The sequence below is a fragment of the Engystomops pustulosus genome, chromosome 3 (genome assembly GCF_040894005.1).
Source record: "Engystomops pustulosus chromosome 3, aEngPut4.maternal, whole genome shotgun sequence".
NCBI lineage: Eukaryota > Metazoa > Chordata > Amphibia > Anura > Leptodactylidae > Engystomops > Engystomops pustulosus.
In genome coordinates, this window is record NC_092413.1 from 182,832,573 (window position 1) to 182,858,791 (window position 26,219).

General features: G+C 42.9%; 1 protein-coding gene across 3 annotated transcripts in view; it reads left to right on the plus strand.

The window, feature by feature from the left end:
* Positions 1 to 10,990: 10,990 nt before the first annotated feature.
* Positions 10,991 to 26,219, plus strand: part of ACSL3 (acyl-CoA synthetase long chain family member 3) — a 51,971-nt gene continuing 36,742 nt past the window's right edge. Inside the window, exons 1-2 of one of the 3 annotated variants that reach the window (XM_072143149.1) lie at positions 10,991 to 11,334; positions 23,375 to 23,773. In XM_072143149.1, coding sequence (XP_071999250.1) covers positions 23,423 to 23,773 — 351 coding nt within the window. In that variant the 5' untranslated portion in view covers positions 10,991 to 11,334; positions 23,375 to 23,422. The remainder of the gene's footprint in view (positions 11,335 to 23,374; positions 23,774 to 26,219) is intronic. The other 2 variants (XM_072143150.1, XM_072143148.1) reach the window with 2 other exon arrangements.

The window sequence follows — 26,219 nt, forward strand, 5'->3', positions numbered from 1 at the left end:
AATATTTGCTATATCATTCCTAAGTTATCTCTGATCACGATTTAGTAATTGACTCATCCTTGCTTTCTCACTATGGAAAAGCTTGGTATCTATACACATGATGATTACATCAGCCGCTTCTATTAAGCATTTAGTGGCTTCTGTAAGGAAGTCTTGTATAAAATGCGAAAGACACATCACATCAATCTTGAAGAGATCCAAAAAACCACACACACCTTGAAGCATTTCATTGTTTATTTCTGCCATACAGTTTATTTTACTAAAGTGTTCTTTTGGCCCCCTTCCATAACTTACAAGAAAGGAACAAAAGTCTTTAGACAAGGGCATAGCAAGCATTTGCTATGTGACACTTGTGCAGCTGCACAGGCCAAAAGCCAGGAGAGGACAAATGGTTCCCTGTGCCTCATAGCTGGTCTCTCTTGAATTCTATTGTGTCCGTGTCATTAAGATGCTTTAGACTAAGCTGGCGTTACATTTTTTTCCCCCATTAACCCTCCTAAACAAAATCATAAAAGCATCAATAACAAATATGGATTCAAAAATGGTGCATTAAGAAATATAACTCAAACCAGAAAAAAACAAGACCTCACAAAACAACTTTAACAGAAAATAAACAAGTTATGACTATCTACTATAAAAATAAGACACTATATTGAATAGGCTGCACCTTAAATGGAGCATTGTATATCACATGGGAGGAACAAAAAATATCTTCTAAATGTTCCTTGTCAATCTCAGAGTTTAAAGGAAATCAACCATTTAAAAAAAAAGTCAAAAACATCTAAAGATACTCACCTACACTTCTCTTCATACAGTATTCTCTAAGCTTGACACGGTAGGATCACCTAGAAAAGAAACTTATAAATTAGCAGCCCTGAGCACAGGGACAATATGTCCGGAGCTCTGGCCTGCTAATTATGCATGCCCCTGCACCTTCATGGACCTTTTTGCACCTTTTTGTGGGGAGTCGACACATTTTAAACTTTATACAATTCCTTAAAAAATTTGTGGATGGAATTCATGCTCGTAGTGAACAGAAATTTAGTATATAAACTTCTCATCTTTATAGTAACAGCAAGGACGAACACACAGATGTTTCTCTGGATTATTGGGAAAAATTTTGCAATGTGGCAAAAAAGAAAACTTAAAGGAAACTTGTTGATTTAGTTGTCTGTTATAATAACCTGCCTTCAAATAGGACACTATGTACAATCTGCTTAGCTCCTCCGGTGCTATAACATGCTTTCTGCAGAATGGACAATTTTTACAATCTGCTCATCTGCTGCTTTTTAACATGCTGCCTGAACATAGGAAACTGTGAACAACATGCTCTGCTTCTCTCATTTCCCCCTCATATTGTGGCCTCTCACCTCCTCCTCATATTGTGGCCCATCTTAACTCCTCGTCAAATTGTGGCCTCCTCTTACCTTCCCACCACAAATGACCTTTCACATCCTCCTCATATAGTGACCTCTCATCTCCCCCTCATATTGTGGTTTCTCTCATCTCCCATTCATATTGTGTCCTCTCATTTCCTCCTCATATTGTGGCCCCTCATCTCCCTCTCATATTGTGTCATTTCCGCCTGACATTGTAGCCTCCTCTTATCTCCATATAATATTGTGGCCTTCTCTCCCCCTCATATTGTATCCTCTCATTTCCTCTTAATATTGTGTCCTCCTCTCATCCCCCCATCATATTGTGGATCCTCATCTTCCTTTCATATTGAGGCTTCTCCAATCACCCCTCATCTCATGATATTGTGGCCTCTCCCCTATATTGCAGCCCTCTCTCATACTGCCGAAATTGTGGCCCTCCTCTCATGTGCCCCATATTTTTCCCTCTCATAACCCTCCCCCATATTTTGGCCCCTTCTCATACCCCCATAATGTGGAACCCCTTGAAAAAAAAAAATAACCACATACACACATGTCCCTGTTCCCCAGCAGCTCTCCTCTTCTTATCTTCCTCTGTGCTTTGATGCCGTCAGATGATGACATCATCACTCCGCTCCTGCCGGCATCACAGCTGCAGGGGAACAGTGCTGAGGCAGATAGCTAGTAGCTCTATGCACCATCCTGTTGTTCAACACTATCTGTGGCCTCCCCAGAAACAGATAGAATTGAAGCCCCGATGGACGGTGGGGTCAGCGGCTTCGGGGACAGAGTCAGCATGCAGCAGGGGGCGGAGCTAAAAGGCATCAGGGCCTACCAGAGTTTTCACCAACACACCAGTGGACCAGTCCAACACTGCTGGTAAGACTTGCTGTAAGATCTTCTCTGTATATAAGTATGTATGACAAGGAAGAAGTCTAGTCTGCTTGGGGGTACTACAACCAGCACATCCGCAAAAAAACAAAGGTAATCCTCATTTCCAATGCGTAATGTTACATACAGAGTACGTAATTCTGATACACGTGAGCATAAAGCTGAAAACTATTTACTCTGGCACGCAAAGAGATTTTTCTCTTTCATGTTGTTATGTGAAAGACTAAATTACCATAAGAATTCCATAGTAAGATAATTATATCCTCAGTGATAGCTAGGAAATGGCAAACCTATATGTCAGCGTGATAGTAAACTAGTAAAAGTGTTGTGATATGGACATTAAAATGGGGAACTTTTATTTACGGTATATATAAAGCAAGTATGATCCCATAAATAAACTTCCTGTTAAATCTTACCAATGATAATTTGTGCATTTGCAATTATATCTACCGGTATATTTCTTGAAAAGTGGATGTACACATATCCTGGATGCAGAGAGCATGGACCAAAAAAGATTAGACTATAGAATCTAAGAATAAGGATTGCCAGTAAAAGAAATCCAAACAGAAAATTTTATAAATTTTTTAACTGCTCATCAGGCCTGAATAGAGGAAAGAAGCCATGGGTTTAGATTGGACCTCCTGTGGCAAGCGTTCAGTGGGCAGGTGCAATGACTCCAAACTATAGACTGCAATCTCTATCCTGAAGAATATTAGTAAAATGTGACAACCCCCTAAACCAGTCTGCAGTGTAACAAAACTGGGACACCAAAGAATAAACGTAAATCAGGTAGTCCCCCGTCAGCTTGATATTGTAGTAAGTTGAGTATTCTTATTCTTCTAACTTTACCATCCCCCTAAATAAATTTACAAAACTGTTTAAACAAGCCCTTCTCATCAGAAATCTTAAGCAAAGCTGATATCATCAAACAATATAAAAGCCTTTGAAAAACTATCATTTTAATAAGATTACAAAGGCCAGAATTGGAGAAATAAATAAATAAATATATATATATATATATATATATATATATATATATATATATATATATATATATATATATATATATATATATATATATATACATACATACATACATACACTCTCTGGATGTGGAGCAGAGCACCCGCTGCGTGCAGCCCGTGATCTGGGTGAGAGCTGCACTTCGGGTGGTGGAGCCCCGCTGTGGTAGTGCCGGTTCACTCAGTAAACTTCTTATATTTGTTATCCATGGCCTCCTTCCTTCTAAAGTCTTTAAAATTATGCTAATAAGCCTGAAGGGATAACCCAGCCATTCTGTGATCTTGCTTTACGGGCTGTTATAGTGTCTCAACTTGCCCATGCTGCAGGGGGAGGTCGAGACAGTGTAACAGACCGTAAAGCCAGATCACTGGATGGCTAGGTTAGCCCTTCAGCATAATTTTAAAAGTTGACTTTAGAAGGAAGGAGACCATGGATAACAAATATAAGATGTTTATCAATCTTCGTGCTAACTTACATGATTTGCAAAAATGTAATATTACACCATTATAGGGAACTATTTCATCTCTTCAGTATCTCCTATTCTGGGCGGTGAGATAGCAGGATTAATTTAGAAGGAACGGGGCCATGGATAAAAAAAATGAGAAGATTACCAATGGGGGGTTTGAGGTACCTCCGTCAGACCCCTCGTCGCTCCCTGAGATGAGTCGAGCAGACAGTCACGCTAGTCCATTCTGCTCCAGTCATCTATATGGAGCTGATGGAGATTGCCGAGCACCTCCCCAATTGGACCCCCGTTCTCATGATTTGTGGGGGTTTTATCACAGAGATCCCCCCACATCAGCAAGTTAGGCCTCATCCTGTGGATCGGGTCTAACTTGTTTGGTATATTAAAAAAAAAAAAAAAGGTGAAAGGTTTAACTTTTACTGTGCTCCTTTGTCTCCCTATCCACTGGCCAATCTTGTTCATCCACTTTTGATTGGCACTGTGTCACTGGCAGGGGCGAGGACATTAGATTGTATCATTTTTATTTACCTTACCTCTGGATAAATTATAGAGGGCTAATCATATAAAGCCAACCATGTTCTCGCTCTCCCTGGACAAATATATAAAGAAAATGTAACCTGAGCTTCCTAGGAATATAAAACTAAAACACTGCTTACATTGCATATAACGTCTAAGACAACTGTAGCACTAAGAACAATGTTTAATGAAAAATAAATTGTGGTTTCCTTGTTTCAAGTGGATCGTATAAAGAAGTTGATTGGACTACAAATATTTCTCAAGTAAAAAAAAATACCACGAATAATAAGTCTTTGTTGATCTAGAGGTTGGAAACTGTTTGTGGAATGTACATGGAGTGACACTGGATTGGGAATAAAGGATATGTCTATTGTAGATGGAAAAAGTCCAGAACGGTGTGGAGAATGACTTGTTATATACCGACCAGAAGGAAACTGTCTCCTTCAGGAGACAACAATTTTTCATGCAATGAAATATTATAAAGATTATTACAGATTTTTGGTACGGGGGCAGCAAACGTTTATTGTTTTCTACCAGTGCATCACACGGATGGCAGAGTTTTAGTAGCCAATTTCAGTGACACTGTTTATTTTGACGCTTTTAGGTCCCAAAAGCAAACTGTGATACTATGCAGGTGTTTTTGGCAGGCAGCGATGTCACAAGGGGTACAGGTCTTCTGCATTGAGCAAGGAGAGATGCCCTACATGTCTGCACCCAGTGACCCATTCCCGAGTTATCCAGTATTACTTCAGACAGGATGATGACTCTGTACAGCTCACACTGTTCCAACAATCCAGGAATATTGAGCATAACCAATTGAAAGGTTGTTAACTATGCTATTCTGTCATCAGGCAGGTTGTCAGGAACGTGCGCCTTATAAAGTTCCAATGACATTGTCTAGCTTATGGATTGTTGCACCCAACACATTTATCCCCTATCCACACGCTAGGAATGGGGAATAAAACTCTCCCTGATTCTTCCACAATAATGCAGATTCCATGACCAGCACTTGACTCATTTCTATTGAGGTGGGGGGATAGTGATTGTAGGTGGTGATGTAAGAGCTGAACTCCTGACAGGGATCGACCTCACAGGGAAATCTGTATGTAGTGAAGGTTTCCGGTTTGACTTGTCTGTTTGGGTGTAAACAGTCATTGTATACACAACAGAGGCTGGTATTGAACAATGGAGTAACCATGGAGAAACCTTTGACTCTCATACTTTAAGCCCCACGTCAAGACCCTCACTACAACCGGCTAAATCTACATCAAGAACATCTCTCACATCCGATCCTTCATCAACCAAATGTCTAAAAAAAATAGCTGGTAAATGTAGTCATCATTTCTCACTTGAACTACTGCTATATTGTACCCTGTGGTCTTCCAGCTAACTCTCTAGTGATCCTTCAATCCATAATTAAATCTACCGCCCTCCTAATTCTCCATGTTTCTTCTCTGCCTCTCCTCCGCCTCTCCTCTCTGCCAGTCTCCCCTCTGGTTGCCCATTGCACAACAAATTCAGTTTAAATATTAACAAAGCCATCCACAACCTTTCCCCCCTATTTTCAAACTTGACCTACTAGACCTTCTGCTTCACTCTCCTACCATCTGCTCTTGTCACAACTATCTCCCAGACTTCTCAGGTGTTTCTCTCACACTCTGAAGGCTGCCGATCCTTCTCAAACCTTTAGGGTGATGTCACATATGGCGTTTTTGGGCCGCATTTGTCTGTTTTAATTGTGCAAATTTGGAAAACCGTACAAAAACGCATGAGTTTTCAAAAAACGTTTTTTAACGATCTGAAAACGCACTAAAACGACCTAAAAATTCTATGTGTGACACCACCCTTAGGCCGGCAGCACACGTGGCATTTTGAACCAGTTTATGACTGGTTTTGAAAAAGCAGGGGTTTGACCCATTTTAATTAAGATAATTGGTAAAACCGGTCAAAAACCCATGAGTTTTTTTAACGAACTGCTTAAAAACGGCCCAAAAACAGGTTCAAAACGCCAAGCGTGCCCCTGGCCTAAGGCTGGTGCCACACGTGGCGCTTTTGTCTGCGTTTGCGAACGCAAACGCAGACAAAGTCGCGCCCACCGGGGAGGGCCTCGGCCCGATCGCATCGGCGTTTCTATGGAAACGCCTGCGATCGGGAACGAGCCGCCGGTGTTTCGTGTTAATTTAACGCGAAACACCGGCGTCTCGTTCCCGATCGCAGGCGTTTCCATAGAAACGCCGATGCGATCGGGCCGAGGCCCGCCCCGGTGGGCGCGACTTTGTCTGCGTTTGCAAACGCAGACAAAAGCGCCACGTGTGGCACCAGCCTAAGGGTGAAGACACAGGTGGCGTTTTTAGGCCGTTTTGAAAACGCATCCGTTTTTTGTCCATTTTTCCAAAATTGTGCAATTAAAAAAACCGACAAAAACGGATGCGTTTTTAAAAAAACGGACACATTTTTGAACGCATGCGTTTTAAACGAACTAAAAACGGCCCAAAAACGGCCTCAAAACGCCACGTGTGTCTTCACCCTCAGGGTGTGTTCACACGCATATACAACAGCTGAGGAGGGGCGATTTGCCTAATTACATCACTGCTAACATTTCCGTTTACAAAACGCATCGCGTTTACAAACGTAAATGGTAATGTAATTAGGCAAATAACCTCTCATCAGCTGTTGTATATGCGTTTCAAACGCAATGAAAACTTGACCAAAACGCAGCATGTGAATGCGCCCTTAGAGTGCAGTCACACATAATGTTTAACGCATGTTTATTGCAACAGCTGAAGACAGATTTGCCTAAACAGCTGTTAACACTTGCGTTTACAAAATGCATGCATTAACAATTTGTCAACGCATGTGTTAGCACATTGTTAACAACTGCTTAAACGCAGACATTAACATTTGCGCTTTGTAAACGCAAGTTTTAACAGCTGTTTAATTAGGCAAATCTGTCTTCAGCTGTTGCAATGCATTTTTAAACGCATACGTTAAACTTACTGTGTGACCGCACCCTCAAACATAGCAGGAAAACCCATAAATTACCACACTGCAATGCTTTCTCACCTTGTGTGTCCGTTTTATATCTCTCCTGGGTAAAGTCCTAGTTTCACTTGTTCCAGTTCAATTTAGTCTTTTGTACGTATTTGTTCTAGTCTTAATAATCTTGTCTGTAATTGAATGTACTTTATTGAATATACAGCATCGTGGGATTAATGCGGCGCTAAAAGTAGTAATAAGAATAATAACATGCCATCCACCTTAACATAAAAGATATTCATAATTTCCATAGGAACAACATCTTTGTAATATTATATCATAACAATTGCACTTTCGCTTATCTAAACCATTAACCCTATTGCCAGCAATGTAGTACATAGTCAAAGAGCGGTAAATGGCTGTTTGAGCGCCGCTACCAATAAAACAGTTTGTGGTTTGAGTTGTATTGATTCTGCATAACACAACAGTAACACCCACAAAGCAAATAAGATACAGTAATTACTATAACTGAAAAACGGTTTTGTATGCCAATAAAAAGAGGAAAGGGCTGAAGGGAACCTGTTGGGGCGATTTGGGACCAACTGAACCAACTACACACAACTAAACCTGTGGTTTACTGTCAGAAATCGCCCTAATTCATATTGCTCTGTGACCACAATATAAAAACTATCATTTAGGGCTCATTCAGATCAGTATTTTTTGACATCAGTATGCTTTTTTTTTTTTTTTTTTTTTTTTTTTTTTGCAGATGGCATTGACTCATTGTTTTCTATGGGTCTGTTCACAAAATAAATTGCAGTATGAACAATTTTTTCTCACATGCGGCCCACGGACCTCCATGGAAGTCTATGAAACCACAAAAAACTAACTGCACACAGATGACATCAGTATGCGGTCCGCGTGTTTTTTTTGTCAAATGTTGCTAGACAACCGGCTTGGAGGGACAGAAAATACAGTAAAAAAAGCATACACTTTTTTGAGGACATAAAAAACCCGGATAACATAAATATGGAAAAAACTGATGCGGGTATGATATGGAGTGAACATGGATATCACACGTCTGCATTTTATGTGGGCACGCAACTGACCTGCTCCTCTGAATGAGCCATCTTCCAATCTGCTAAAAATCTGTGGAAATCGAGCATCAGCATTATGAAGTGTCATAGCTTCACTCAATATAATGAGCAAAATTATGTAACATTAAGGGTGATTCACTGAAAACCTAAAGGACTCAGCTCATCCATAGGAGGAAGAGGGTGGATTTGCATTTTTATAAGGAAGATGAGCAACATTACTTATAGTATTCCGGAGATGTGGACACTGATCGTTTTCTTCCTGTTCGTTTTAAAGGATTAAGAAACTGAAAATGTGCACAGAGAATAACAAATATCCAATCTCTCTCCCTTCATCACCTCATTTGATATTATTTTTGTATTATATTAAAAATATGTAAATAAATCTATGTGCTCCAGAAGCTCATTAATCTGTATCTGGCCACAAGACAACTGGCTGGAGCAGAATCCTTCTCTACTACTCGGTCCACAGCAGGACACAAATATAGATAATAGTAGACAAAGCAGAGGTACTGCACTCTCTTTACGTGGTTGGTGCAAAAGTAGGATTCTTAATCCCCACTGTGTTATCTAACTGGTTTGACTTTGGGCCACACACGTAGACTGGTGCCACACATACCGCTTTATCTGCAAACATAGCCGCATCCACCGGGGCACGCTGCGGCCCGGTCGCATTGGTGTTTCTATGGAAACGCCTGCGATCAGGAACAAGCCACTGGTGTTTTGTATTAAATGAACGCAAAAACACCGGCGGCTCATTCCGGATCGCAGGCGTTTCGATAGAAACGCCAATGCGATCAGGCCACGGTACATGTGGCACCAGCCTAAGGGCGTTATTCCTGAACCACTCTGGTATTCACCCTTTTACCCCCTGTTACCTCTTGTGGTGGTCCCAGTATAGATAACAGCTGGCACATAATACCAAGGGGTCAGGCAAGGTGGGTAATCAAAGTCAGTCCAGAGCCAAGGCAGACAGCACAGGTATAGTAAACTAGCCGGGGTCAGATACCAGACAGCACAGAACAGGAACAGTGTTCAAGAACAAGCTGGAGTCAATCATGAGAAGACCAGCAGAATCAGATCCCATACAGCAGGGCTAGGCACCTTTACTAGGAGTGAGGAGCAGGGCATGCTGGGGTATATGGCTGGAGGTGCATGCTGATAGGCTGGGACAGCCTAGTTGGGAAACGCCTTGCACCTTTAAGAAAGAGAGAGGCACCCCCCACGCCCTAAGGGAGCTTGTGCATGGCCGGATATGGCAGGTGAAGGTAAATTCGATGGGAAATGCGACAAAAGGTGGCACCCATTGCCAGCCTGACATGATGCGTTTTTGGCGCATCCACTGGCTTCAGCCTTGATTACATGCTGAGGGTTACATTGCGTTTCCACTGCATCTGCTCAAATGCAATGTATCCTTAGCATGTAATCAAGCCTGAAGCCAGTGGAATGCATCAAAAACGCATCGTGTGAATGCGACCTTACGTTCATAAAGGTGCAAATGAGCTTGGTCACTAATGGGTTAAACAGCTGAAGAGAATTGCCTAATTATATTGTTGTCAACATTGCATTTACAAAACTCAAGCGTTAACAAAGCATTATCAAATGCATTAACATTGAAACGCATTACAACATCTGAGGAGAGGTGATTTGCTTAATTACACCACTGTTAACAAACGTATGTGTTAACAAATGTAAACAGTAATGTAATTAGGCAAATCACCTCATCAGCTGTTATGCATTTCAAACGCAACCAAAATGTAACGTGTGAACGCGCCCTCAGTGCAGCCATCTGTTCAGCTTTTCAGATGCAGTTTTTGAAGCCAAAAGCAGGTGTGGATCATAATGGGTGAGGACTTATCACTAAGAAGTGCGCCTACTCTTCTATTTTTACTCCACTCCTGGTTTGAGCATCAAAAACTGCATCTGTAAAACTGAACGTGTGGCTGCACCTTGTGAATGGAGCAATGGTGCAAATTTATAGTGTGAAGGCCTCATTAAAAGGACATAATATAGAGAGGTGGATATATAACTGTGCGGCTGTAATCAAGGGGTATTCTGTACAGTGTAGAAGCTGTATACTATGTGGGGGCCCTAATAAGGGAGCAGTGTAAGGTCTGGGGGCCACTGACTATATTATACTGGAAATATACTGTGAGGGGGGGTCACAGCAGTGGGTTATTAAAAGGGCGGTGTGAGCAGTAGCCTGGGGCCCATGGCCACCAAAACCACACACGAAATTTTTACCCGAAAAAGCCAGATTTGTCATTTTTCTGTACAAAAAAAACCATAAATATTTAAAACCATAAAATTTACATTGATGTCAATGGGATGTTTATGTGATAGGTTAAACCTCCATTCTTTATTTTTTAATGGAAGGAAGGCACAGTAGTGTGAGATGAGCCTGAGCTTTGTTCTGCCACATGCAGGGCCTCAGCCTAATGCCTGGAGTCTCCTCTCAGCCCCGGCACCAGTCACAGCACATTTGTATTGTACATGTGCCGGACATGTGGTCACGTGCCCCGGAGCGGTGTGACATGCGCAGACGCCTCTATGTTAATATTATTACACATGTCTATGACTTCACTGAATTCCAAGCTTCATTTCTGACCTGTAATAACCTCAGTCCCGCCCCCTCCCCGGGGGTGACGTCACGCGCACCAGCACCCTACAACGCGCCACTCTCCGGCGGCCAATCAGCGCGCGCCTCTCTCCGTCCTCAATGACTCCAGAGGAAGGATGTGAGTGGGCGGGGTCGGGTCGTGTTGGTCGAACCCCCGGCCGCTGATTGGCTGTTGGAGACGTGGTTTCGGCGTCGCTGGCTGCTCGTGCGTGTTCACGGCGGTGACACCGGCTACGGCGAGCACCTGGCGCGTGAGGCTCCTACGTAGAGCGACGTCTATCAACGGCCGGGAGAGCCCGGGCTCCCGTCACCGGGGTGAGTGATTGTACGTAGCCGCTGCTCTGTCACCATGGGAACCCATCACACAGGGAGGTAACTGGCGGTCACATTCATGCCGGGCCGCATTGTCCTGCTCCCGCCTGTATATAGCTGCGTCACATGTGTAGTATACACCGGATAGCGCTGTATACAGCCGCTCTACGTATCACATACACGGGCAGTGTCCTATCATGTGGTGCCCAGTGCACAGAACCCCAAGTATAAGCGTCACATCCATGTATATGTGCAGGGGCCACCTCCCGCAGCAAGGGCCAGGCTGTGTATTGTGTTCCAAGAGATGGACCATGTACTCCCTTGTGTGTAATGAGAGCACCTGCACCCTCGGCCAGGCTCAGCATGCATGTGTGTAATGAGAGCAGCTGCACCCTCGGCCAGGCTCAGCATGCATGTGTGTAATGAGAGCAGCTGCACCCTCGGCCAGGCTCAGCATGCATGTGTGTAATGATAGCACCTGCACCCTCGGCCAGGCTCAGCATGCATGTGTGTAATGATAGCACCTGCACCCTCGGCCAGGCTCAGCATGCATGTGTGTAATGAGAGCACCTGCACCCTCGGCCAGGCTCAGCATGCATGTGTGTAATGAGAGCACCTGCACCCTTGGCCAGGCTCAGCATGCATGTGTGTAATGAGAGCACCTGCACCCTTGGCCAGGCTCAGCATGCATGTGTGTAAGGGGTACAAGGACCTCAGCTCTTGGCAGAATGCGCTGGTATTGGGCATCAGGCTGGCCGCACATCTCCTCGGGTTAAGTTGGACCTGTTATTGTTTTTCATAACTGGTTCTTCCTTCCTGCGCAGGGAGCTCCGTTATTATCATCCGTCACTCAATAGATGTTTAACGGATCCATTATAATGTCCATTAAATGTAATTAACTCTTAATGGCTTCAATCAGTGTCCGTTTGCACCTCTTCTGCTGTTTGTGGGAGGAAAAATATTAATAATAAAATATTTTATACTCAAATAACGCACGTGGTGCAGACTGACGCTATTGGAAGCCCTTAAAAATCCATGCCTGGGTCATACAGCATAGCCTGGCGTGAGGTTACATCACTACAATTACCATGGTGATCTTCGCTGGGGAAATCTCCATGCTTCCTGTTCTTTTACTGATACTCTTCAAACTGTTTGATGAAAGTGTCTGTCTATTATCTGTAAGCACTAGTCATATGATGCCACCATAAGCAGGACCAGTCCTATAAATAGAGGCGCTGTGCACATGTCAGATGTAATGGAAACATAGCCCTAATATGTGGATGCACAGGACGGACACCTATACTATGGCTATAAGCAGCCATCCTGCATATCATGAGTCACATGCCCTGTCGTGCTGTGCGTTATCTGTAAGGATCTTATTCCAGGATAGGATAATAATGCACTAAATGAGATCTCTCCTAACATCTTCAGCTTTACAATTTGCAAGCGTCTGTTATTCCTCCTAGAAAGATACGGACTCCTTGACAGCTGGGTGTTATCGAGTGAAGGACTGTCCCAGTCACTGGAAATGGGCAGTTTACAATAAAGCCATGCATTTCTAGATGGAATAATGGAGGGATGGCACAACCCCTATTGTACTTCATAATAAACAGGATAACAATAAGTATCTTATGCAAAAATATAAAAATTATTTAATAACAATCAATTGCATCAGTTAAAGATGCTGTCCCCAGAAGGGGAACACGAGAGCAATTCAAACATGGGAACATCCAAAGATCATTAATAGTTTTTCATTTACAGTAACAAACACGTTAGCATAATAGCCATGAGATGGAATATATATATATATATATATATATATATATATATATATATATATTATGATAGTCGAAGTTGCAAAACAAGTATTGTAAACCTAAAATCACACTGCTTTATTGTGAAGCTAGAAGCATTGCTGTAAGGAGAGTGTGGGTCCAAACTGCCGAATGCTTCTAGGCACCTTGAGACTAAGTTTATGATGCCTACAATTGTTTGGGGCACACCTCAAATTGTCATTGTCAGTTTGTCATTTTTTTTTGTTAATGCTAGGTGGCACTACTCTATTGGTAACTTTTATTAGCATGATGATTGCTTGGTCACCTCCAGGCAGGATGTATTAATTACTGTGCACCCCCCCCCACACACACACCTTCTAGTCCTTCTTTCTGCCTTTGATTGAACTCTTCAATACATCTAAGTAGATTTTGCTCTATAGAACTTTTTGTTCAGGCTGTGTTCACACAGTCCATGTGTATTGACTTAAACTAGAAGCAGTTCTGATCGGAACTCTAAGAACAACTATACTGATCCTACAGTCACCAAAAGTGTTATACTGTTTCTGGCCATATAAAGTCTTAAAGGAGACTACCAACTATAATGAGTACAGTGAGATTGTAGATAGTATGGCTAACGCTACATAGGACTCTAATTCCAGCTTGGCCTGCGGTGATCCCTGTTTTCTGCAGCATTGTTATGGAGATGTCCCATGTACCCAGAAAGTCACGTACATCACATTCCCCATACCACACATAGTGGTTATTTTGCACATATGCCCCCATATTGTAACAGGAATCTGTCAGTAATGCAGTTTCATCATGAAATTCAGCATTAATATAGATCAATGAAACTCTCTTTATAATAAAAATGAAAAAAGCCGTATCTTAATCTACACTCGTGTAAAATAAGTGCACGCTACACCTTCCTGTTGGTGATCTTAAAGATGCCCTGCAGAGGGATAAACCCACTGTTCTCATGTAGTTGTCAGCTGTCCTGGCATGTCCAGAGAATCCTTTCTCATAACTCTCCATTGTGTGATTCCTCTGTTATTCCTCCTACAAATTTCTGAATAAATTATCAACTGGGCTTTACTGCCCTTCTTGTCAAAGGGGTGAAATCTTAAAGGACATCTACTTCCAGGATGAAGGATTATAAACCAAGCACACTGACATACCAGTGTGTGCCTCCTCTGACAGGATCCACTCTTCTTTAAGCCTCTTCCCTTGTTTTTATTAAAAAAATGCAAAAAAGTAGGCAAATTAGTCAGAGGGGCAGAGCCTTTCTAGCTCATTTGCATTATTTCAAAAAGCTTTTTCTCTGTAAAAACTAGGGAATAAGAAGCTAAAAGAGCAGATCCTTCCACAGGGGACACGCACCAGTATATCAGTGCGCTAGGTTTACAATACTTCATCCTGGTTGTAGATTTCCTTTAAACTCTGTAAATGTCTGCATCAGTTAGTCTGTGTAAGTGGGTATGGACACTCCTCTCCTTCTTCCCGAATGGTAACTCCCAGTGATATGTTTTATGAATGTATGAGAGGAATAATTGAGGGATGGCATAATGAAGTTCTATGAATTCCAGAATTGTTTTATGTATAAGAAATGGAGGTTCTGCATTTAGTCAGGTCCTTGTGGGTCTTCATGAGGCCTTGGTTACTGACATCTCATCCATAGTGACATAACACACCATGGTACTTGCTGGGTCACTGTATGATGTGTGGCATGTGTCTGCGCAGGGCTTTATGCGCTGATCTCTGCTCTCACAGACAGCCATCTGTTACACATGATGAATTCTTGGCCCGGGCGCAGCACATATTACATTTTCTAGCTCCATGTCAGTTCATTACTCTGTGATCCGTCTTCTAGGCTGCAGTTGGGACTTTTTTTTGGTGTAGATTAAACATCAATTTATCTGTTAATTAAATTGCAGCTTTTTCTCCAAATCCGCAGTCTCCATATCCTGTGTTGGTATGTGGATTGTGCCGAATTATTCTTCTTTTCTCCTGTAGATAGATATTACCTAGAGCAGGGGTCAGGAACCTTTTTGGCTGAGAGAGCCATGAACACCACATATTTTAAAATGTAATTCTGTGAGAGCCGTACCATATGCACATGCCTTCCAGTAGATAAGTAGCCACAGCACATGTCCCCCAGTAGATAGGTAGCCCCAGTACATGGACCCAAGTAAATAGGTAGCCCCAGTAGGTACCCCAGTAGATGGCTAGCCACATCACATGGCTCCCAGTAACTAGGTAGCCACCGCACATACCCCCAGTAGATAGGTAGCCCCAGTACACGCCCCCAGTAGATAGGTAGCCACTTCACATGACACCCAGTAAATAGGTAGCCACAGCACATGCACCCAAATAGACAACTATCCCCAGCACATGCCCCCAAGTAGATAGGAAGCCACAGAACAGCCCCCCCCCCCCCCCCCAGTATATTGGTAATCACAGCACATGCCCCCCAGTAGATAGGTAGCATCATCACATGCCTGCTAGTGAATAGGTAGCCACATGCCCCCATTAGATAGTAGTCATAGCACATTACCCCAGTACTTAGATAGTCACAGCACATGCTCCCCAGTACATAGGTAGTCACAGCACAAGCTCCCCATTAGTTAGGTAGTCACAGCACATGCCTAAGGTAGATAGGTAATCATAGCAAATGCCCCCAGTAGATCGGTAGCCCCATCACATGCCCCCAGGTCCCAGTAGATAGGTAGCTCTAGCACATGCCCAAAGTAGATAGTTAGTCAGAGAAAAAAAGGGAATACTCACATATCTGCTCTCCCTTCAGTGGCTTCTCATCACTCCTGCGCTCTTCTCTTTGACCCAGGCACCGCTGCCATCATTGCTTCGGCAATGGCGCCTTGGTCATAGGGAAGAGTGGATGATTCTCTACTCTATGATACAAGTGCTGTCATCTAAGCAATGGGGTGGCGATGGCACCTTGGTCAGACAAAGGACGCTGGCAGTGGTAACATCCCTCCCTGCATCCAGTGATCATCGCTGTGTGTGTCTTAGATTTGTCTGAGAGCCAGATGCTGCCATCAAAAGAGCCACATATGGCTCCCGAGCCATAGGTTCCCTACCCCTGACCTAGAGTAATGGCCTGCTGCAAATAGAAGCAACTTTGTAAACTAATTTTGGCTTCCATTTCAATATTTTATTAGATAATTCTGACCACTGAACCATGTATGCAGACTGCAGAGAGCACAAAGAGACATTCAGGCTGATCCGAGTCCTAGTATTAAAAATAGTAGTAAATTGGGGAGAAAAAAGTGTTTGTGTAATATATATATATATATATATATATATATATTTGATTCAAGAACAAACCGAATATTAATATAAACCATGTTTATCAAATATAGTGTTGGTTTTAATAACCAAACTTAAAAGTATGGAGCCAACGTCCATCTACTTTATAAGAGCTTTGTCCTCGTCCCCTGTACAATGGACAGCTGGTCCTGCTGCTGTACAGGGGAAAACTTTAAGGGGTCTCCTAATTCTCCAGTGTTGGCACACATTCCCCCCTGTGGCAGTACTACCAGCAGAGATGAGCCAATCCTATCATTACATCTCTAGCTGTAATTTAATTCACTGCTTGTTTACTTTGTCTGCCTTCTCGTGGTATAAGTCTTAGACCTGTCAGACTTGGTGTCATTGGCTCGGCTACAGTACGCAGCTCACGCATAAACAGGACTTTCGGTCAGCAAGCACTTGCCTACATTTTCTGCTGGTTTTAGAATTAAATGGGTTTTATTTTGCCATCTGTCCCAAATTGGAGCCTGCTGGTACTTGAAGCACAGATTAAAGGAGGCTAAAAATAGTGTCTGCTTTTCTTCCCACAATTACTCGCTTTCAGTTCTACTACTATAACGATACCGTCTCTTAAGGTTATTAGAATGACGAATGTGTAAAATCCTCCTCTGAAATGTCTACTGTAGTAAGTTCTTGTATCTACTGTAAAATCCTGGAGCAACTTTTTAAAACTATTTTGTTTACTGATGGCGACCTTTATAAAGACCTAGGGGTTGATCACTTTTTCTATGCCAGTTCTCTGAACTTTTGTTCTGGTATAGTTTTGCCCAGCGGCCGCGCTGCCTACCAGATACATCTAGGCCTCTTGATGTATCTGGCCGGACGCACGGAGCGTGGGTGCCATCATACGCCGGCATTCTATCCATCTCCCTCTGAGTGTCCAAACTATAATCAAAACCCACTTATCGGAAAGTGCGGACTCAGCAGTTTAAGCAGTCACTTATTGCTGCATGTTCTGCCTCAACTTTCAATTTTATCGGCCATTGGAGACAGATATAGAATTGAAAAAGTGCTAGATTTGGCCCATCATTGTAGCTTCTATCCTAGTTCCCTCTGCACAGTAAGAATGTGGGTCCAGCAGGAGGACCAAAGATAATCAAAGACTTTCTACACATTCTCACTCTTCCTGCAGTCCCAAGCTGCCAAGGAAGCAGCATCTCTCGAGTCGCCCCTGAGACTTGTCTGGTGAACTCTTGTGCTGGTCAGTGGCTTGAGTGACACCTCTGCACCCATGTCATAGGAGCGCGTCACTGTTCTATGTTGTGCTGTTCCTCTTTTATTCTTTCTAGAAATGGATTGGGTGGTACTGGTTATGGGTTTGTCCCATCAAACTTACTGTCCGGTCAGTGCTGCCTGTGTCAGATTGTGTAGTATAGAATGTGGTAACTCTCAGCTTGGGTTTACACTAGCAACGTTGTCATGTGCATGTTATAAGCTTTGGGCTCTTTCTGTCTTTCTCAATACATCTGCAGCTTTGGCTCACGCACACTTGTTGAAGTGGGTGGTGCGGCCCCAGGCTTATCTAGGTGGCGGTTGCTGTAAATCTTAGGGAATGTTTTGTTGTAACCTCTCACGTGGGATTTGAGGAATTGCATAATCCATGTGATGTCAGGCACTCCCTTTTCCCTATTTGATGACATGGAAGTAATAGATTTTTCTTTCTGCTTAGCTATAGTTCTGCTCTGTTAAGAACACATCATGGCTTCTTGCGGGTTGCAGGTAGGGGGCCGCTGTACATGCTACATATATATCTGACTAGATATGCGGCTATCCATGCACCTGCTGCAGCACCTCCAAATTCGTATGTATAAAACTAGTTTTCAGCTGCAAAAATATCTATAACTGATCTGCTGTATGTAACTATTATCATGGAAAGTGACATCACATTGGATTAACTCATTTTAAATCAATTTTGTAATGGTTATCTTCGAACCCAAAGTAGCTCTTTTATTGGGCATATACTGTCAGTAGTCAGATCCAAGTGTTAATCTGTACTTATTTACACGTAGTCCAACATCCTACTGACTGTGTCTTGCATACTACGCAATTGCATTTCCCCCCTCCCTCTATCAAAACTCTCCAGGAAGCTTTTAGATCCCTCTCTCCAAAATCCCACCCTTTCTACTTCTTATGTCCTTCCCCATATAGAGTGCTGTCCACAAGATCATTTCTGCTTTATCAGAGAACAGGGACATAATTGATGATCTTGTCCTTACTACTGGTGTTTGCAGAATGTCTAGTGTATTTTTAGAAGATTCTCATTTAAACCCCTGTTCTCCCCTCTGGAAGAGCTGGCTGGGAGAAACCCATTGATCACAAGCAGGAGGCAATCTGCGATAGTTATGTGCATCAGATCTCCAAGAGGCAGGGACTCTCCTCCGTCCTCGCGGGTTTAGAAGAAAATGGGACTTTTTGAAGGCGCTCTCCGATCCAAAACTTTTGATGCACTTTGGTACCCGGTAATCCTTTGCCGGCGTGGACTAGGCAGCACCCGATGTATGCTTCAATAGTGTTGTGCCTGCATGCACAACTATTTAAGGTGAGCGCGTTATCTTACCAGTAAAAACTCAACGGGGATACCCCAAATTTATTGCACCAGGAAGCGCTTGTTTTTTTTTTCTTCTCTATTGTGATAGTTATGTGCTGCCTTGAAACCTTGGCATGTGGTTGACTTTCAGTAGGATTATAGTAAGGTGAGAAAATCTTTAATCTCTAGGTACATGTGACATGTAGGCAGGGCCGGGCGTTTACCTGTTGAGATTAATTAAACCCTGCCCTAAGCATAATTACAAGATGTTATAATTGTATTCATTATTATTCATTAACGGCTACAATTTTGCATTTACGGTAGAGGCATGTACAGTATAAGTGCTTTGTGCAATGTTTTTTTTGCAGACCACAAGGGGTTATAACATCCAAAAGGTTCATTTTAATTGCTTTTATATTGAACTTATATCTAGCAAGGTCCATTCCTATTTATAGATATCATACCTGTGAGATTTACCGGTGTATATAGACCATTCTGATCTATAGCTGGCATCTAGTTAGCATCTCATACTGTAAATAATAAATCTATAGCGCCTTCATCCTGTGCTGCACTTTGCATGTTTACCCCATGATGTATCAACAAAATAAGAGATTAATAACCTGACAGAGCGATCTATTCAACCCTTTAGAATGGATGTTTCAGAAATGTATATGCAGTCAGGAGAGGTGACTGCTGATCTATAGAAGCACATGCAGCATGCAAGACTGTAATCTGCTTGAGGTCACTTAAGGTCGCTGCTGTGTTAAAAGGACCATCCGTGGAACAGTATGCAGGTCTGTGATCTAAAGATGGTGGGGTGCACAGATTTGGCTATTTTGAGTGCTTTGTGGTTGCTTTAAAATCCTGTACTCAGCCTTGTACACATCGCTGGAGTAAAACCTACCTCTACACTTATGTCAGTGTTGGTAGCAGACCAGTTATTAGTAGCTTCGATCTTTTATGGATTTCTCCGTGTCAGTCGGCTACTGCCACCCCCTTGTAGTTTTTAGAATTCTACTATTCTACTATTTTCTTAATGGTAAATGTAACATTATTGTGTATTGTGTATCATGAACTGTATGTATCTGTGTGTACAGAACGCCACCCTGATCCTGCAGTCAGAAAATAACAAACCTTAGATTGTCAATGGGATTGCATTATGGAGGGTTATGGTCCGGCAAAGCCTTTATGGCTCTGTTGTTATAAAGATGCTGCAGTCCCAATGTGAACTGGGTCTATGGGCTAATTCCCACTCTGTATAATGTTTCATTTTTATAATGGATTCTATATTAATATATGGTGTAGTCAGGATCTCTGCCATCTATATGTCCTGCTCTCTTTTACAAAGAGTCTGCAGATGTGGAGGGTCTGTCCAATCCTGCATCATACATACGGGGGTGGAGGGGGCGTCCCCCCCCCCCCCCAGCATGTTTTCTGTCTAACAAGTATGGATTGTCATATAGTGTTATCACCAGCAGTGAGCCCATAACAATAGGAGATATCAGCCTGGCTTGTGCGGTTGACGGCAGCCTGTATATTTCACTATTCACTGAAGATCCTTCCTCTGTTGTTTGGCAGATCTGGGAAGAGATTCCAGCACAGGGAATAAGGGAACACACCTAAATGCTGGGATAAATTCCTGTCTATGTTGGGCGAGGTAATGGCAAAATAAAATTTCTGCTGTAAAATCCCAGTTTCTTCCCATAATGTCACATTTCCACCTAATTGTGATCTTCTATGTTTCTTACAAAATGTGTGAAACTCCAAGGTTACATCAGCTGCTCCACCACTAACCACATTACCACTTCTCTCCTTGGTCCTGATCCAAGAGGCCGGGTCCTCCTGTTCTATGCTCTGTGCTCCCTCCCCCTATTTTCATGTGACTTAAAATGATCTGTTACAGTAAATTATCATAATTTCTCTTTCTGCTTTGTGGGTTAAGTCTGCCACGTACACAGCGCCGCAGACCGCCTTACATGCAGAATGCTGCACTCCTTCCAATTTATAAGAGGAGCGAGTCCATCTCATGAAGTCATTTCTCTCACCACTTTACATAAACCTATTGGAATGAAAATCCCCCACTATCCACATTTGGCCCACACTTGATCCCCATGCAGTGACATATTGTTTCCTCTCGTATCTGCACTGACAATAGGAACACAACGCGGGTAGTCTGAGGTTTCCCATCTCACATACATTATATATGACCTATTCTACAACCTGCAGCAAAGAATATTGTCTCCTTTCAGTGACTATTAGAAATTGCCAGACAAAATATAAAAAATGTTTTCACCTAGGTCTATAGGATGTAGACTATAGATACATTTTACATTAGGCACAAACAAACCTCTGCTGATTCATCCTTATTATCTGGTACTTTACCGCCACCTCCTGGTGTTCACCGTATAGACTAATATTCATGTTATCTTTATTCTATGGGTCGATACGATTACGGGGATACCAGACTTGAATATATTTTCTTACGTTTTACTAAATTTGTCAAACAAAACCCTAATGTGGGGAAAAATCTATCATTTATGTATTGCCGTCTTCCAAGTGGCATAACATTGTTACTTTTTTGGCTACGGAGCTGGTTGATGGCTTATTTTTTGCGGGACATGTTGTACTTTGCACCAGTATCATGTCGGAGTACACATGGTTTTTTGATCACATTTTATAGCATTTTTTTGTGGGATTGAATAGCTAAAAATCATAATTTTTGGAAGGTTTATAGCTGTTTTTTTTACGGCGTTTATCGTGGGGGTTCAATAATGATTTACTTGTATTCTACTGGTTGTTACGGACGCGGTGATACTATATATGTGGGGTTTTTGTTATGATTTAGACTTTTTTGGGGTTATATGTCTCTTTATATGTTATGGGGCTTATGGGCATTTTTATTGATTTTATTACTTTATTTTTTATTGAATAACATTTTTTTTTTCACTTTTCCACCATGGGAAATGACCAAGCAATCATCTGATTGCTTGTATATGATAATACTCTGCAATAATCATGTATTGCAGAGTATTATCAGTGTTAGCCTATGCACTTGCATAGGCTGGCACTATGCCAGTAAGATGACGTCACAGACGCCATCTTACTGGCAGTGCCTGCAGGCAGTGCTGGGGACCAGATCGGACCCCAGCACTTCCATAGCAGCGATCGGTGCCCCCCGAAAACGGTTCGGGGGGGGCCGATCGTGGGGGAAAGACACCCCAGAGACATGTTAGATGCCGCGGTCGTGCTGACCGCGGCATTTAACGGGTTACACACCCGCGATCAGAGCCGACTCCGACCGCGGGTGTTACACTGGGGTGCCGGCTATTAGTTACAGCCGGCACCCCGTGTTTCCCGATGCCGGTTCGGCTCTGATCCAGAGCCGAGCCGGCATAAGCGCCGTGGCGGATATATCCGCCACTGAGCGCTAAGTCACTGCGCTCCGTGGCGGATATATCCGCCACGGAGCGTGAAGGGGTTAAAGGAAGTCTGACATCCCATTTAGACATAATAAAGCCGCATCACTCGCTCATTGCTCTGTTTCCTGATTTTTGCATGTCTTCATTTTTCAATGGAAAGAAAAGAAAGCAAAAGGATAGTTTTAAAAATGTACTGTAAATGAGGCTGAAATACATCGAGGGCACTCTTGCCCATCTCTGGAGCTTCACCATGGTCTGCCTCCTCACTTGTAAAGCTCAACAGGCACTGATCAATTTTAAAGACCCTCTACAATTTGGTTTCATGCATTATGAACCAAACGTATACCTTGAGAATGTTGTAGCTACACTGATGCAGGTACATATCTTGTTTGAGAGGTTTTGTTAAATTATAATGACATTTATTATGATAATAAAGCTCTCACTCCTTTTTCTCTCTCATTAGTTGTGCACGGCTCCTGAGAATGCTGTAATCACTGTGTTGTGTCTGACAGGCAGAAGTAAAAAATCTCTGCACAATCCCTCAGCTGCTGTGTATGAGTGGTCCAGCTCAGGTTGATTAGTCCTGTCTGGACATCTCAGAAAACTCTGTGTAATGTGTTTATCAACGGCAGGCTGAAGCTTTCCCAAGGTCCTGAATGTTATAATTGTTACTTCAGCAAAACCACTCAGTTCAGGGATTAAACAAGATATGTGCCTGCACCTGTGTAGCTGCAGCAAATCAAATGGTAGATTTCCTTTAAGTATGCTATGAGGTCTGTGACGCCCCCATAGTACCAGTGCTTCACTGAAGATATTTCACAACTTGAAAGAAGTCGTGTGAAATACCTCTGCCAGGAGTGAGGTACATCACACCAGTGTGTGAATTGCTCTGTGATAATAATTTGTGGACAGGAGCAGAGAAGACATTCTCATTTATTTGTTTCAGACATTTGTTAATTTGCAGGTTTTCTTGATGTATCTGCTCTGGAAGGATTTTTTTCGCCCCTTTTTTGCTGTTTCTAACTGTGTGTTTGTTTTCTTGTCTTTTGCAGGTAATTTTAGCTTTTCTCTCTAAGTGGGATCCTTTCCTTCATTCAATAATGCAGATCAAAGAGGACATAAATCCTGTGCTGCGCTACATCCTCCACTTTTTCATGTGGTTATATGGGGTGGTCACGTTTGTGCCGTGGTTTCTACTTTCTGGTGCAAGAGATCGACAGAGGAAAGCGACACGGGTAAAGGCTATGCCTGTGACTGCTGATCCAAGTGGCCCATACCGTTCAGTGGACACCTCCGGCAGCCTGGCCTCCTCTCTATACCCCGGCTGTGATACCCTGGACAAGGTCTTTAAACACGCAACAGAGCTGTTCAGCACTAAGGGATGTCTGGGCACTAGAGAAGTACTCAGCGAGGAGGATGAGGTCCAGCCCAATGGAAAAATCTTCAAAAAGGTCAGGAATTTTCAAGTTTTTTTTTTTTAAGCAATTAAATATCTGTATGAGTGCGGTCACATGTGAAGCTAGCGTTACCTTGGAAATGCAATGGTAGCGCCAGGTGTGACCGCACCTTAAAAGAAACTCTCCAGTCACAGCCGATTCATTGAATTATACCTTGTACAGGGCCGGTGACCATACCCTAGGTTCTAGCAAGGTTTTAGGAATACAGTGACAATGAGTCATGCTCCTCCCTCAATCCCTTACCGACGTGTGACAGCTGCAGTGCTATGAAGCTGAGCCCTCTCCATACAAGGTGAGCGTTTGCTGCGTATTGCAGCAAACACCCACTGGTAACACCTGGCATTGATCGCAAGTGTTAACCACTTCGATAGCCGCCAACAAAGCTGCTAGTATGACTTGGATTGACCCTCTAATGACGTCATCAGAAAACAACCTCTGGTCATTGTAAAACCTGAGGCTTTGTTTTGTGGCATATTCTAATACATAACACAAAGCATGTATTATTATGGCCCAAAATCAAGGACGTTTTTGCCTCTGGTTCACTCAATATTCAAAATTTATCAGCATGGCTGTGAACTAAAACTTATATTTTTATTAGATATACCTTAAAATATACAAAGGTCACAGGTTGTGAATTCTAAAAACAACAACAACAATCCGTAATATAGACGCCGACCTAGGCGACTATACTGATCACCACAACCCCAAACGGTTGTGGATCAAACAATGGGGATACCACGTACCTGCAAATCACAGTGCCATGCACCATACCATCCAGAAAATACCTTGCAAAGAGGAAATAAAAGATGGTTCTTACCACAACTGGTAATGGTCTGTAGTTGTGTCCAGTGGTCAGCTGTGCTGTTTCCAAAGTACGTGTATTGACGGGAGCATTAAGATGGTAAAGGACATACCTGTATATGTTAGAACCAAAAACGTCACGAACTGTAACAAGGCTACAACTGTCCCTGTCCCCAGGTGTGATTAGCTCCCGCCCTGACAAGGGCAGTCCCAATAACTTGCCCTAGTTTAGAAAAAAAAAAAAAAAAAAAAAAAAAAAAAAAAAAAAAAAGAACCCCTGCATTCCCCTTCCCTGACGCGTTTCTTCCTGCTGTAGGTTCTTCAGAGGGATTGCGGTGGAATCAATAAAACATGGGGTCTCCAATGTAGAGGAGCATCCCTTGGGGTGTAGTAAATAGTCTGATAAACCCAAGTGTAGGGTCATCTACTGGGTCCCTGGTGTGGAGCCCCAGGCGTTGATCCCTATCTGATGGTGTACACCATCAGATAGGGATCAACGCCTGGGGCTCCACACCAGGGACCCAGTAGATGACCCTACACTTGGGTTTATCAGACTATTTACTACACCCCAAGGGATGCTCCTCTACATTGGAGACCCCATGTTTTATTGATTCCACCGCAATCCCTCTGAAGAACCTACAGCAGGAAGAAACGCGTCAGGGAAGGGGAATGCAGGGGTTCTTTTTTTTTTTTTTTTTTTTTTTTTTTTTTCTAAACTAGGGCAAGTTATTGGGACTGCCCTTGTCAGGGCGGGAGCTAATCACACCTGGGGACAGGGACAGTTGTAGCCTTGTTACAGTTCGTGACGTTTTTGGTTCTAACATATACAGGTATGTCCTTTACCATCTTAATGCTCCCGTCAATACACGTACTTTGGAAACAGCACAGCTGACCACTGGACACAACTACAGACCATTACCAGTTGTGGTAAGAACCATCTTTTATTTCCTCTTTGCAAGGTATTTTCTGGATGGTATGGTGCATGGCACTGTGATTTGCAGGTACGTGGTATCCCCATTGTTTGATCCACAACCGTTTGGGGTTGTGGTGATCAGTATAGTCGCCTAGGTCGGCGTCTATATTACGGATTGTTGTTGTTGTTTTTAGAATTCACAACCTGTGACCTTTGTATATTTTAAGGTATATCTAATAAAAATATAAGTTTTAGTTCACAGCCATGCTGACATATTCTAATACATGATCAGTAATATCCCCATCTACTGCCATACTGTAGTATATGGTATGATCAATCAGACAACCTAGATTTAACCCCTTAACGCTCTGCGCCGTAGCTCTATGGCGCAGAGGTATAAGGAGTATGAAGAGGGCTCACGTGCTGAGTCCTCTTCATACAAAGGTGGGGGTTTTTGCATTTTGCAGAAAACCCCCACCGCTAATAACCGCGGTCGGTGCTTGCACCGCTCGCGGCTATTAACCCTCTCAACGCCACCGGCAAAGTCGCCGGCTGCATTTTGATCGCCGCGCCCCCGAACGTCATCGGGGGGCGGCGATTGGTTGCCATGGTAGCCTCGGGTCTTCTTTTGACACGAGGCTACATGGCTTCTGGAGATTCGTTACAATGAGCCAGTGGCTCATTGTAATGAATGACCTGCAAAAATGCCATATATTGCAGTACAGA